The sequence below is a fragment of the Phodopus roborovskii genome, unplaced genomic scaffold (genome assembly GCF_943737965.1).
Source record: "Phodopus roborovskii unplaced genomic scaffold, PHOROB, whole genome shotgun sequence".
NCBI classification, from domain to species: domain Eukaryota; kingdom Metazoa; phylum Chordata; class Mammalia; order Rodentia; family Cricetidae; genus Phodopus; species Phodopus roborovskii.
The window spans coordinates 15,415,142-15,430,286 of record NW_026126459.1 but is presented as its reverse complement, the minus strand read 5'-3'; the positions used below and the strand labels follow the sequence as shown (position 1 = coordinate 15,430,286).

The 15,145-nt window shown below is 37.8% G+C and overlaps 1 protein-coding gene across 2 annotated transcripts in view; it reads right to left on the bottom strand.

Annotated features, from left to right (window-relative positions):
• Positions 1–15,145, bottom strand: part of Lrrk2 (leucine rich repeat kinase 2) — a 148,899-nt gene that overhangs the window by 89,900 nt on the left and 43,854 nt on the right. For both annotated transcript variants that reach the window (XM_051189698.1, XM_051189699.1), the window contains exons 15-20: positions 11,301–11,445; positions 11,054–11,193; positions 9,755–9,883; positions 9,509–9,679; positions 2,993–3,251; positions 457–645 (exon numbers count right to left, since the gene is read on the bottom strand). In XM_051189698.1, the coding sequence (XP_051045655.1) occupies positions 457–645; positions 2,993–3,251; positions 9,509–9,679; positions 9,755–9,883; positions 11,054–11,193; positions 11,301–11,445 (1,033 nt within the window). The remainder of the gene's footprint in view (positions 1–456; positions 646–2,992; positions 3,252–9,508; positions 9,680–9,754; positions 9,884–11,053; positions 11,194–11,300; positions 11,446–15,145) is intronic.

Here is a 15,145-nt window from a genome sequence, read left to right as displayed (position 1 = left end):
CATGTATCTTGTTTTATCAATTTTAAAAATTATGTCAAGTGAATTATTAAAATAGTAATGTCTTTTAATCCATTATAAAATTAAGAACTACTGTGGTCCAGACACTTTACCTAGATTTTCTTGATTTTTCTACCTGTAATTCTGAAAGGCTGGCATCGTTAACTTTAAGAAAGGTTTAAAAAAATGCCATAGCCACAAAATCCTAGTGGATGGCAGAGTATGGACCACTACTCCAGTGTGAGAGCTATCTCACTGTAGAAGTCCATGTGACCAAGTCCTCTGGTTTACACAGGGAGGCATGGGATGCAGTTTTTTAAGCCACTACTTTGACAGAATCCCATTTTTGTCCATTTTCCCAAATGAGTTAAAGTATGTTTTAGTGTGGGTTCTTGGAGTTCAGTGTAGATGCCAGTGTGTAGATGTGAGCCATAGTGAACCTCCATTTAAAACAGATACCTTCACTGTCCAAATCATCGCTGTGGCCAAAAACACTGTCCATAGAAGAGTCAGGAATGAAGGTCCATTCACCAAATTTCGCCAGGGCATCTTCAGAAAAGTTACCATCACTGCTTGAAGTCGCTCCTTTTTGCAAACTATTTTTCATCTGATATCGAAGCACTTTTCTTGCTAGGACAGATCCTATGTCTAAAAAATAAACCAACTGGCAACTTAGAAATCAATCATTATAAACATGCCTTTCCCAAGCTCCTTAGACACATTTCAACCTTTTAAGATGTTTTTGTTGTTGTTGTTGTTGTTTTTTGTTTTGTTTTGTTTTCCTTCCCGGATCACTTTACTGGCACAGTAATAGTGCTTATCATGCAAGGTCATGACACTCTTCTCCGTATCATTCCAGTTTTAGCAAATGTGCTGCTGTGATATGAGGCTCAGGTATAAATGGCCACTTTCAGTCATTATGAAACTTACTTCAGGGAAGGGTCAGGACTATTTAGCCAGAGAAAGATGTGTGCAATACCACTTGTAAGCTGCATAAACTCTCTAAGGACCAACCAGCTCAACTGGAATGTGCAAATGGCAGCTTCAGTGTAGGGTTATAGGAAAAATTAAACATGATGCTTATGAAAGCTTACCCAAAACACACAACATGCTAAACAATAAATGAAAGTTGTTATTGATTCACATGATGAAATTTTAAAATTAACACTTACACTAGCTAATTTTATGTCAACGACATGAGTTAGCATCATGTGAGAGGAGGGAGCCTAAATTGAGAAATTTCCTCAATAAGATTTGGTTGTAGACAAGCCTGTAGAGCATTTTCTTAGTTAGTGATTTATTTAAGAGAACCCAGCCTATTGTGGGTGGTGCCATCTCTGGGCTGATTGTCCTGGCTTCTGTAAGAGAGCATGTTGAACAAGAGCTAGTAAGCAGCACCCCTCCATGGCCTCTGTCTGCGTCTGTTCTTACCTCTGGGTCCCTGCCCTGACAGGCTTCGGTGAAAATGAACCCTTTTCTTCCCAAGCTGCTTTTGATTAATTTAATCCCAGCAATATTAACCCTAAGACAATAATTTTCTCAATTTTTCATTATACTTTATATTTATCTTATACTAAGAAGAATTGTGCTGGTAGTCACCATTGATCTACAGAAACTCTAAATGACTTTTTTGAATATTACTTTCATGGCTCACATAATAAATACAAGATTCAGTCAATTTGAACCTGAAAAAATATTATAAAGTTACAAATCTAGAATTTTCCTTTAGACAGACTACCAATGAATCATGATTTTATTTTCTAGTCAAATGACATTAACATTTTTAAAATTATATCAAAATTTGCCAATGTAAGATATTCACACAGAACTAAAGAAATACTAAATCTTCATGCAGGGTCATAATCCCACTCCATCAGAAATCAGAAAACAAGATGGGCAAGTGGGTTCACTTCCATAATCTCAGAGCTCAGAAGTTAAAAGTTGCTTTGCTACAAGTTCATGTCCAAGCTTCTCTACTTAGCGAGTTCCCAGGGCTGTAGAGAGAGACTGTAAGAGATGGGATGAAGAGATTGGAGTGGGAATGAAAAGAGAAATATGGAGAAGAGAACAAGAGAAGGAGGTAAGGGAAGAGGAGAGGAGAGGCATTATTTGTAGAACTATTTTCTGATACAGTGTTTTATTTTCATATATGTATGATTAACACAACTCAATAGAATTTTCAGCAATCACAATGCTATTATACTTATGGATTTTAATCCTTTCTTGACCTGGTTTCTACTATACTGCCTGGGTTGGCCTTACAGTCCCCCTGCCTGAGCCTTTCTGGTACATTTTCAATTTTCACCAACATCTAAGTTTGCTGCATGTCTCTCCTAGGTGGCTGCAAAGGATTCCATTGAATGATTTTTTTTTTCATGATTCTTCTGAGTGTTTCTGTTTTCCCCCAATCTTTTGTTTATATTAATAGAGCCGTGTAAGAAATCTATATCCTGGATCCTGGATCTCTAATAACAAATTACATTTTTTTAAAAAAAATGTATGTTTCCCTACACAAAAAATCATATATATATATGTATATATATATATATATATACATATATATATATCTTTTTAAAAATTCAAAATATATACATCAATTGGAAACATCAATAGATAATGGATAATGTCCTCAGAAAGAATGATTTGAATTATTGTTGATATGTGAAATGCTTGCTATAACATGTACTTTAGATACCATTTAGTACGTCATTGCAAATTTATAAATATCCAGTGATCATATATTATATGCAGAGCAGTAGCATAGATAATAAGATTCCAACAGTGAACAAAACTAACATCGACTTCATCATGCTTATAATCAACTAAAAAGATTGCAAAAAGAACAAATATAATTATCCATCATGATGAGTGAATACATGCACAGTAGATCGGTAGGATAGGGTTTGCCCTCCATGAACTAAGTCCTAGATTCAAAATAATGCTACTAATTAATATTTACAATGAAAATTACACAAAACATTCTATTGATACTTACTTGTTTGTTTCCTTAAATTAGATGACTTATCTGGAAATAAAGGACCAAGCCAAGAAGGATCTATTTTTCTTATGCAAAATCCTCCAAGGCAAATGCTGTTGTTGGCCAGGTCCAGGGCAAGCCTCCTCAGGAGCAAACTGATGACCTGGCTGTCACCCTTTTGGATGCTTACTGTCAGTGCTTTCCGTACATCTTGCTCACGACATCCACCATTAAGCAACAGCTCCACCAATTTTGGACTATTCTCTCTCTCACATACCTAGTTTTACAAAAAAGAAGAGGAAGTGCACATGAAATTTTCATTTCCTCGTTTTGGCCATATAGGAAAATGGAGCTTGTTATGGTCATTTTTTATACTTCAAATTTAGATTGAAATGATATGAAATAAGGCAAAAGTTATTCTTGCAATAGTCAGCAAGATGAAATTCTTGCCACAGATATAAGACTAGCATAAATCAATAATCTGGCAGCTGTCAGTCAGTGGTTTGAAGAGACCTCATCACCTTTCCCATCCCAATGCAGTCTGCATAATGCTGCTCATGGTGTCTGACCACATGATTTCATATTTTTATGAAAATATATTATTTAACATAATATTAACTATAATATGAAACATTATACACAAATAAGTATATATTAGTTTTTCATATTTTTCTTTGCCATCATTAAATTCTAAAAAAGTATAGCACTGCTAATTTCATCTTTTGTCTGGATAGTTTTTGGTTATGCAACCATGAATAAATACATTTTGTATTGGCATAAAATAAAGTGCATTCAGTAAGTCTATTCACAGTGTCAATTATCTGCTATTCAGTAAATCTGTTCATAATGCCAATCATCTGCTAGTTAAATGAAACGTCTAAGAACTAGGATAAACTGTACAAATGGAATACAGAATCCATGGATATAATGACAAAATTTTAATTAATTTTTTATTTATTTATCCTGTTTACTATCGTTTTTGCTGCACATTGTTAGTATGGTGGGAAGGGCAGACACCATGGCCTTTTTCATCAAGTTATAGCCCAAGATCCTAAGGTCTCATTTTAAAAAGAGATAAAAATAAGTATATAAAGTCCAAAAGAATGTGAGGCTGGGCAGTGGTGACACACACTTTTAATCCCAGCACTCAGGAGGCAGAGGCAGGAGGATCTCTTTGAGTTTGAAGTCAGCCTGGTCTACAAAGCTACACAGTAAACCTCTGCCTCAAAAAAAAAAAAAAAAACAAAAAATTAGACTTCCAGAACAGAACTAGACAATACTCTCTGGGTGCTGTTGTGCTATTATAAGTTCCAAACTGTAGTTAACTAAGTCAATGACTGATGACTTTTGTGAACATCTACTGTACTCCTCTTATCCTATGTTGAAGCATTCCCTCCTGGAGGGACAAAGGAGGCTAATGAGGACTCAGAACATTATCCTTGGCATAGGGCCCTCTGTTAGCATTTAGGCATTTGTACTGGCCTGCCCTTGGAGTTCTGACAGGTATGCCCTCAGCTGCTGCTACTAAGAGCACCATCTGTGCCTATTCACTGTGTTCCCTTTTAAAAGGTCTCCGCTCACCTCCCATCCCTCTCTTTCTCTCCAGTCTCACTCTCTGTTCCCCCTCTCTCTCTGCTTCAGTCTCCACCTTGTTGTCTCTCTCTCTTTGTTTTTCTCTTTCCCTCTCTGCTTTTCCTCTTTTCCACTGCTCATGTCCCTGGAGGCCAGTCTCCCCCTCCCCTTTCCTCTTTTTATGATCCTTTTCCCTTAATAAAAAACCCTGCGACTTGAACTCTGTTGCATGGCATCTTTCTCTCTTGAGCCACTTTTTAAAAATTACAACACCCTCCCTGTGCAAAGGCTGTCCCCAACAGTGGACAATTTTCTGGGACAAGAAGACTCTCTATTGGATATTCCTTTATGCTGGGTAAAGAGCTCCAGGGATGCAGTTTTCTTGAGTCATTACCCATGCTGGCATGGATGTTCCCATAATGCAGCTGTCTCTGAGTCATTCATTTATGCTTCTACAAATAACTCCAGGAAACTCATTGGTTTGGAGGCTAGATTTAGAGGAAATGTCCCTTGGTCAGCTGTCATGGACAGCATGGTAACTATTACTGCTTGACAAAGTTGCAGCATTTCAAAATTGCAGACCACACTTCTCTACTTTCTACTATCTACTTTCATTTTAAATAATTCTTAATATTAATGCCTTTCTCTTTGGGAAATTTTGTGGGAGCTTTCATAAGTGACAAAAAATGTGTATGTTAGTCTCTCTAAACAAAATAACTCTTTAGAAAACTATCCCTGCCACCGTGGAACCAGGAATTCTACTGTGCCCTCTTAATTACACCAAAAATAGGAATGTTAGAGATTTACTAGACACACCTGATCCCAAGAATGAAATGCCTACAATTCAGATCCAGAGCCTGAGGCCATTAAGGGCAAGAGTTCATTTAATAAATACAGAGACATCAGAATGGTGAGGTATCATGGGAAAAGGCTAAGACATCAGGACCTCCCCTTTGTTGAGCATTATGAGGGGAACAAACCCATATAGTAAGACTACAAAATTATAGTGTTTGTTATGATAAAGTATATGGGGAACCTTGGCAGATTCCATGGCAGGCAAGGTTGACCAAGGCGGGGACAAACATGCCAGATAGACAGAGATTAAGTGAGAAGTTTTATTAGGAAGGGAAATGGGGGACGGAAAGAGAAAAAAGGTAAAGAGACACAGAGAGAGGACAGAAGAGAAGAGGGAGACAGGAAATGTCATGCCTGCCCCAGGGGAATAGTAGGAAAGAGAGCTAGAAAGATCCTATCTGGGAGAGTTCTTTCTTTTAAAGGGGTCCTTTGCACCTGCATGCAGACTAGTGGTCGTGGAACTCTGGGCTGACCAGGGTACTGCCTAAGTGCATTCTGCCAGGTGACAGGGCAGGGCAGCATAATGCCTGAATCTTTACAGTGTCTACTCCCCAGAAATCCTTTTCCCAAGGTCAGTCATTGGAGGAAGGTCTCCATTCCCTTGGAAAGCTTGAGGAAAGTTCCTGCTTTCCTACTAAAGCAGTTATTCTTATCTCTACCAAGAGGAATTTGTGGCCCTTCCATTAACATATGACTGGTAACTATTGTCAGGGTCAATGCTAGATTCCCCAACCCATGACCTCAAGACACATCCAGCTCATGTGCCCATTTGATCCTATGTGCAAATATACAGTCTAATAGGTGTAACCTTTTCTCAATTAAAGGCTGCTGGTAGCTAACCTGATTAACCCTCATAATCATGTCCATATCCTCATTCTCCCTCACCTGCATCCAAAGCTTCAATTCCATAAGTAATGATTGATCAGGACGTTCTATGACACCACCTGTCCTGGGTTCTTCCTCCAAGGTGAAACCATTCTGTTGTATCAAATGACACCTTAAATGACACACACCTTTAATTCCAGCACTGGGAGGTAGAGGCAGGTAGTTCTATGTGAGTTCAAGGCCAGCCTAGTCTACAGAGCAAATTTCAGGACAGGCTCCAAAGCTACACAGAGAAACCCTGTCTTGAAAAACACAAAACAAAACAAAATGAGTTAGAAGGATGGTTCAACTTTTAAGGGCTAGGCCCACAACTAAAATTACTTCTGCTTTCTGACACTGTAAATACCCTAAAATATTGTCCTTTTGACTTCTATTCTCTTACATGTTACAACTACTTAAAAAATTTAATGTTTATTAATTAGCCAATCAATCTGTTTTGCTTTTAAATTCCCTTGCCTTGGCTAGCTACTTGTTTCCACTCAAAGCTAGGCCTATATACAACCAACACTATCCCATGAATGTCAATTGAGAAAGATCTACTTATAGGACTATACACAAAACCATCCTTCCTGTTGGTCTTCTAATCTGTGGCTATTGGCCCAGGGGCAATGGTTCATACCTGAAACAGTAACTTAAAGAGTGGCCCATTTGCCAACTGACCACAAACAAAAATCTACTGTAAAATTAAATAGGCTCTGACCCACAGTGAAAGACATGTCCACTAATCTCTGCCAACTTATTTTTTGTGAATCTCCAAAGATAATGAATCATTCATTGTGATTAACCTTAAGAACATCCCTGATAACCATGTTAAAGCTGACTTCCTAAATCCTTCCTTATGATTTAAACAAGAAAAGTCCAATAAAATATTCTTCATAGAGAAAATACAACAAAAACTTGAGTTAGCTAGACACTCCTGGCTCTGATGACGAGTGCTCTGTTCCTCTACTGACTGACCCACAGTACGTCTGCCACTTCTCATTTCTCCCAGAATTCAACAATGCTAACTCCAAATGGTTTGAGAAGTTGACAGTGTCCTCCAGATATTTGAGTTCAAATACCAGCCTCTGACCAAATCCTGACCTAACTCTTCTCCATGACATAGGGGTCTGTAAACTCCTAAGCCACTGACACCCCAGTGCAGCAGGATGACAGAATGATTGATGCTCATTAATCCACTACATCTCCCATCTTATTTTTTTTATAAAATCATTCATTTAATTATTTATATACAAAGAGAATAGAGAGTTTAGAATCCAGACTTTCTGAATACCCCTGCAAAGAGCTGATCCAACTCACTCTCTTCAAAGTTTATGAAAAAAACTGTAAGCTGGGATTCTAGCCACTATTTCTGCCTGCCCCATCCCCAGCTGCAAGTAATCTAGGATGATAGTGGGATAGGTAGGAAGTTGAAGGTTTACTGAAAGGGGAACTCAATAATGAGCTTCTACAAGGTTGTCATCCATGATGTGGTAGAACTGTGTACATGGAGTAGTTTGAAGACCAACTACAGTCCTGAAAGTAGCCCTTCACAAATCCTTGGTGAATAAACCCACTAAACTCAATGGCTTGCCAAGTTGGACTTCGATGGAATTGTTCTTTGATCTATCTTTGATGCCCTTTCTGGGGTAAGTTAGGTATGTATCACGTCTTCCCATAAAAAGTTAATACAATCTAGAAATATCTAGAAACATAGAGAGAAAATAGTTCAAACAATAGAATTATGTGTTGTGTGGAGGAAAGTTGGAAAACAATGTCTATGAAAATGCCAAGCAAGGGGCATGTTTGAAGTTAATTACACCCCAACAAGAAAATCAGCAGCTAGATGAGGATTAGAGTGAAAACACCCACAACAATGGGTTAGCTTTGACATTTCCCCTGAGGACCCATTCACCTGCCCACAAAAGAGGTGAAAAGGGTCCCACCATCAGTGATCAGTAGAATAATTCAATGGGAACCACATGGGAAATCTTCTTGCCAGGTAAGAAAAGTTATCAAAAGGACCAAGCTAAAATGTCTGTCAAGTGTATGGGAAAAAAGGGAACACTTAGAAATTATTTGTGAGAATGTAAGTTAGTAGTACAGCCCTTGTGGGAACAGTATGGAAGTAACAAAAATAAAACCTAAGTGTGGGATCCAGATGTGGTGGCAAGTCCTTTTAAACCAGCATCAGGAGATAGAAGCAGGCTCTGTATTTGAGCCCGCCCTGGTCATTATAGTAAATTCTAGGCCAGCCAGACTTGCATAGCAAGACACTTTCATGAAACAACAGCAAAAAGAACAATCCTAAAACCTAAAATTAGAACTACTATATGACTCAGTAAACTCATTACTAGATATATGTCCAAAAAATGAAATGATGAAAAAAACACTTGTACTCCCATGTTCATCAATATCCACTATAATAAAGAAATGAAATCTATCTAGGGACCCATTAAAAAGTGAGTGAATGAAAAGGATGATGTATATAATAAAATGGAATGTTATACAGCCTCATTTATCAAAATCTTATCATTGAATCACAATGAGAATGAAACTAAGAATGAACAAATGAGCAGAACAAGGCAAGAAAATGACACATCATGTCACTCACACCTAGAATACAAAGTTGATCTAATAGAGCCGAGAATAGAACAGTGCTTACCAGAGGCTTGTATGGCAGGGAAAGTGATGGGAAGTTGTCAGTCACAGATACATAATCATGGGATTATGATTTTAAATGTCCAGGATAGATAAATACATAGAAACAAAAAGTAGGCAAGTGATTTCCTGGAGCCAAAGAGAGAAATAGACAAATGTCCAGGAGGAAAGAAATGGGAACTGGGGCTACTGTTTATGGAATTTAACTGTGGGATGATGAAGAAGTTCTAGTGTTCATTCTGGCAATACCAGTACAACTCTACACAAACAGAAATACATAGAATTGTAACTTCCTTTAAGGGACAAGTTTTTAATGTGTTACTATATTGTTCTAGCTGACTTCAGCCTAATCAGTGATCCTCCTGCTTCTGCCTTTCACAAATTATATACTTTAAACATATGAATTGTATGATATGTGAATTATGTTTCAATAAGTCTGTTTTTGTGGGAATTTGGGGGTTTTGTTTTATTTTATTTTGGTTTTGTTTTATGAAGGAACAAGGTGAAAGAGGAGGAGGAAGAGTTATAAAAGGGCAGGGCCAAATAACAGAGATAAACAAAATCAAGGCCTGGAATATTTACCTGATAAATTAAGGAAGTTGCCCCTTTCGATTGATTGGCATCAGCTCCCAGCAGAAGCAAACACTCAACCATGATGCTGTTATTCTGTTCGCAGGCTCTCTCTAGCATTGTGCTTTTTGACTCATCATCCACAGCCAACTTGGCAAAGCATTTGCAACATAGATTGAGAAACTAGAAAGAATGGGAATGAGGGTTAGAGGCAGCTGGGTGAATAACATTTAGCCCATAGGCATCAATACACTGTACCTGCTCATCCTTTTGTTCTATGATGCTGGAAGACATCTGGTGGAACATTACCAAATCAAATGAGTGGTGCACTAGTAGCTTGGAGAAAGATACTGACAATTCAAATATTGCCAGGATTGTCTGCAATCCCTGGAAGAGGAGAAAAACTCATCCTAGTAAATAATATAAGCAATTATGGGTAAAAAAAATAAATCAATGATATATAACAGTTTATATCTGATACTGAATGCCTTGCTTGTTCAACTAAGCTGAAAAAATTAGATTTGTACCTGGTCACTGTAAATCTTGAAACAATTGGAAATGTCTGGCTCTCTTCTTACTCTACATTTAGAAAAAAAACATCCTCAAACAAAAACCTTTATTCCCCTCAAATTTGTTCATTAAAGATGCCTTTCTGACAAAGCTAGATCTTGCTCAGGATGAGGACAGCTGGTGGTACTTTATTTCGGGAGAGCACATTAGTTATCTAGAATCCAGCACTTCTGCCTTTTTGTGCCAGTCCTAAACTTCTACCTAGATATTGTCATTGATTAACTTGGGGCAGTCAACTTTGCCATTTACGAATAAATGGATGGGATTCATTAAAGATACAAACTTGATTACCAAAAATTCAAAACCAAGACAAAAGGTTTGGAGTAGTTATTTGACTAACATTTACAAAAAAAAAAAAAAAAAAAAAAAAAAAAAAAGAAGCATTTAGTGGACATCAGTCACACTCAAACTCCTAAGCTAAAGCAATGTTCCCTCCTTGGCTTCCAGGATAGCTAGAACTATGAGTGCCTAGACACTCAATAACAGCTTATTTTCATTCCCTGTTGAATCAACCTTACACCATCTTACAGTCTTCATAAAGACAATTATTCTATATTTGCTTTAAATATAGGTTGGTGAAAAGTATTTCAGTTCTCTTTTTTAGGAAAAACACAATCAAGAAACAAACAAACAAAAAACACTAGAGGCAAAATCAGCTCATGATAAGTCAGAAAGGATGGACATTTTTGTGATGACAATATCTTGTATTTGTCTAAAATTGAAGTAAATAGAGAAATTCAGCTACTGCAATTTCTTTAGCATTGTATGGGAAGGACAGAAGACAAGCAAAAAGGCACTGATTTTCCAGATCTAATAATTAGCACTGGATCTTTATATTCAATGCAATTATCAGCGCCTTCTATAATTAAAATACTGCAAAATGAGAAATGGTTTTAATTAACTAGAATATCCTATTGTGTACAGCAAAAGTACGAGTGTATTGGTGGGAGACATGCATAAGCTCCTGGTTCCCCAGGGTGTACGTACTGTGGTCTGTACTTCAGCAACATCTTTAAAGCGCTGTAAACTGGACACCAAAATTTTTGCCAAGAGGTGCCCTGTCCGTATGCAGAAATTCTTCTTTGTAATCAGGTGTCCTGTAAGGTGTAAGCCCAGGCATTGAATTTCTAAAATAAAAAAGTCACAATGGTTATTATTTCATCCTTAAAACTGGAGGAAGGAATTAAAGACAAACAGCGAATAACTAATGGTCCTAAGTTCCATCTGTACCAACCTTGGTCATCTGGATACATCTGCAAAGTATGAAGCACTGAGTCAACTGCACCATGCAGGGACAACATCTCTAAGGCATCGGGAAGATGTGTTAGAGAAGATATCACTTTCAGTCCACATTTCTGAATCCCAGGATTCCCAATGAACTAAAATCAAAAGGAGGTTAAGAATAGTTACTCTCATAAATGAGGTTTTAATACATGCCCCAATTAAAACCAGCTACAGACTGGTAAAACGTAACTAAAAGTCCTGGGAATGAAGCTTAAAGTAAGTGGGTGCCTACCATGAAAAGCCCTACATGTGTTCCCCAGTGCCTCATCAAATAACTCCACATGGTAGCAAACATCTGTAAACTGAACACTTGGGAGGTGGAGGCAGGAAGACCAAAAATTCAAGGTCATCCTCACTTACCTAGTGTGAAGCAAGTCTGGGATACATGAGACCCAGCCTCAAGAACAAAACATACATGATGTGGTCAAATACAAATTACTATCCTTATTTTGGTTTTCTAGATCACTAATTGTTTATTTGCATCAAGAGAAAGCCTTTTAACCTTCAAGAGCTTGATGTGTGTCAAGTATTACACTAAAAACATATGTCCCACATTAATCAATTTAGTCCATGCTAACAGCATTGTCAAATATGTATTGGAAAAACGAGAGCTTCTTCAGTCCATGCTAATGGCAAGCTCACCAAAGATAAGATAAAGAGTAGGCAGTTGTATCTTCTCCTCTGCACAGTAGACCACTTCTATTAGAGGCCGAATGTAACCATTCAGTCCTACAGACTGCCCATCTCAGAACTGAAAACAAACCAAGGATATTTTCTTGCAAAGCCATAAAGCTAACCAGTTTTCAGCACTGTCTCTCAGCAGAAGAAGTTCTAAATGAGCTTGACTCCAAGTGTCTCAAGGGTTTTCTTTTCTTCCCTTAAAAGTGTGTCAAGTAATAGTTTTCAAATTTCAGAGATGTATATAGATATATCTAGTCCTTGCCATCTCTGGCTCTCCCCATTTGACTCTACTCTCCCACCTCTACAATAACGTGACTAGTCGAACCACAGGGTTTCTTTCAAAGATTACCACAGTGTGATGATATATCGTTTATGATCTAATAAAGCTTGCCTGGGGGTCAGAATGCAAAGTCAGCCAGAGCCATAGAAGCTTGTCACTGGTGGCACACACAGAGGCAGATTGATCTCTGTGAGTTCAAGGCCACCCTGGGCTTGATTCACCTGAGAGTGAATCAGTCTAAAAGGGTAACAGAGCTCATACCTTTAATCCTAGCAGTAGAGAGGTGTATAAGGGAGAAACAAACGGTCTCATGTGAGATTCAGTTTTCAGTCACAGGAAAGACAGGGTCTCCATTTCAGCCTTGGTACCTGCTTGCTGCTTTGCTTCTCTGATCTTCAGCATGAACCCCAATATCTGTCTCTGGGTTTTTATTATTTGGGACATAATTTCACACAGATGCATCATGCAAGCACCCTTCCCATGGTATTTCCATCCCCCAAATCTAGTTTTCCCACAGGACAATGTTAAGATAGCTTCAAGCCACATCACAAGCTCTGATGCAGCCTATACAGCCACAGCCTCCTGACCTCCCCCCCCCCAGCCTTAGTTTGTCTGTAACCAGTCTTTAGATTTTCACCTTTCCCTCCATGATCTCTCAGGTATCTATATTTAGCATTTTGTTCCCCACTGGACCTAATTTCCATCTCTAGTTGTTCAGCTTGTCATCCTTTCCTGAATCATTAAGGAAAACACTCTTACCCTCCCCTTCTTGAGAATTTTATTTTTGGACAGTATTAGCATTCTCCTTCTCCAGATAGGAATATCACATTATCTTTGCAGGCAATCAGAAATGTGTTACATTGTGTAAATCTGAAGACCACAAAGAATGAAAAGGTATTAATGGTACCAACTCCAAAGTGATAAGGAATTAATTGCTGCAGAAATAAAAATGTGGTCTTGCCATGTGAAGTTAGAAATGTCTAGTGATGTTTTGACATCCTGCTCTCTAACACAACCTTCATGATGCAGTGTTATTAGGACCATGAATAACTCTGTCCATATAATCAGCATGGACTGACATTGCAAGTCAGGCCAAAACTCTCATCAAAAATAAAACATAAGCTAAGATGAGGAAAACTTTCCTTTTTTCCTTCAGTTCTAAGTTTATTAATAGGAAAGTCTACATACACCCACTACCTCCCCATTCTCGCTACCCTTTAATTTTATATAATCAGACTTCTCTCTTAACTACTCTGAATTAAAAGCATTCAAAGAAAAAAGTTCCATAACAACTTAATTACTGCCTTCCCACTCTTGAATTTCAAGGACATGCTACTCTATACCATGGTCAAACTTAAAAGCCATTTATCTGTTTTTCATCATCTTTATCTCTTCCTGTAACCCCAAGAAACACAAAATTCCTTCCAAAAAACTATGTACACAAATGGGATCATCATATTAACACGGCTGCATTACACAATGGCCACCACCAGATGGGAAGGACAAAAGCTACAGGCACTTGCCTCTTAGAATTTCTTACATAGCTGGGGAATGCTAGGAGCAAGATGTGTTTAAATACAGACTGCAAGCCCACATTTCTCTTTCCTCAACACAGGCATCTTATGGTCACGTGTCCAAATCCCGAAGTTTAGTGTCTTCTCAAAAGACAAAAAAGGGTTGACCTGTTGAACTTGCTCTTTGGTTAACTGTGTCATCAATCTTGCTTGACAAGCAAAGCCAGCTTCCTGAGTGTGTCCTAATTATTAGGAGGGACCTTGCTTTGTTTTCATATTCTGCTGACTTTGTCTTGAAATGCTTAATAATTTTCAAGCCATAGAAGCTGCAATTTTATTTGACATTGAACTCCATGAACCATATATTAAGTTGTGCTTCTAAACTAAAAAAAAAAAAATGCATCACAAGCCAGATACAAAGAAACTCTCCTCATGTTTAATATCTTTTTAAATTATTAAATTATTTATTTTGTGTGCATGTGCATTTGTGAGTATATTTATGTGTATATATGGGTCTACACCTCACATATGGAAATAAGAGTACCACTTGTGGGAGTAAGCATCTCTGAGGGACTGAACTAAGGCCATCATGCACTTGGTGACAGGTGCCTTTAGTATCTTAGACATCTTGTCAACTTTCATGTTTAATATCTTCACCTCTACCTAATTTTTACTCAAATATTGATCCTCAAAGTGTTGACTTCCCTTAACTTCTAACATTCATAGATCCAGCTTAGAAACTGACTAATAACTTGCTACAGGAAATCTGTGATTGTCCATACAATGACAGAATTGTCACTGTGTGATCACAAGTGATAGTGACTAAAGTATCTAATAGCTAAAAATATAAGTATGTTACTTTAAACATTCAAGTAAATTTGAAAAAAGTAATCACAAATATTATATATGTATAATATCTATGATTATCACATATAATATCTGTGTGATATTTACAAGCCCACAGTGGGCTTTCTTCCCTTACCAACTTCTTCATCTTGAAAACAGTATTTACTGTATTACTGTTAAAATGTGGATCAAGATTAACTTATTAGTGCCGACTTAGCAAATGTTTTCCAAGAGTAAAGTTTGGAGGCATCATTGGAAGGATGCAAGCAGCCTTTTCTCTTCACTCTGCAGCCTTCAAGTCTTTTTAGAGAACTTGCAAGTCACTGGTCTGGCTTCTCTAATGAGCCAGCCAGCTGGCTCAAGCTGAAGATGCCTACTGGACTCTTCTCACTACCAGCTAAGCAGAAAGGAAAGCAATTCCTTGGTCATTTGTGGTTTTGGTTTTGTTTCTCATTCTCCATATTGTCTTGTATT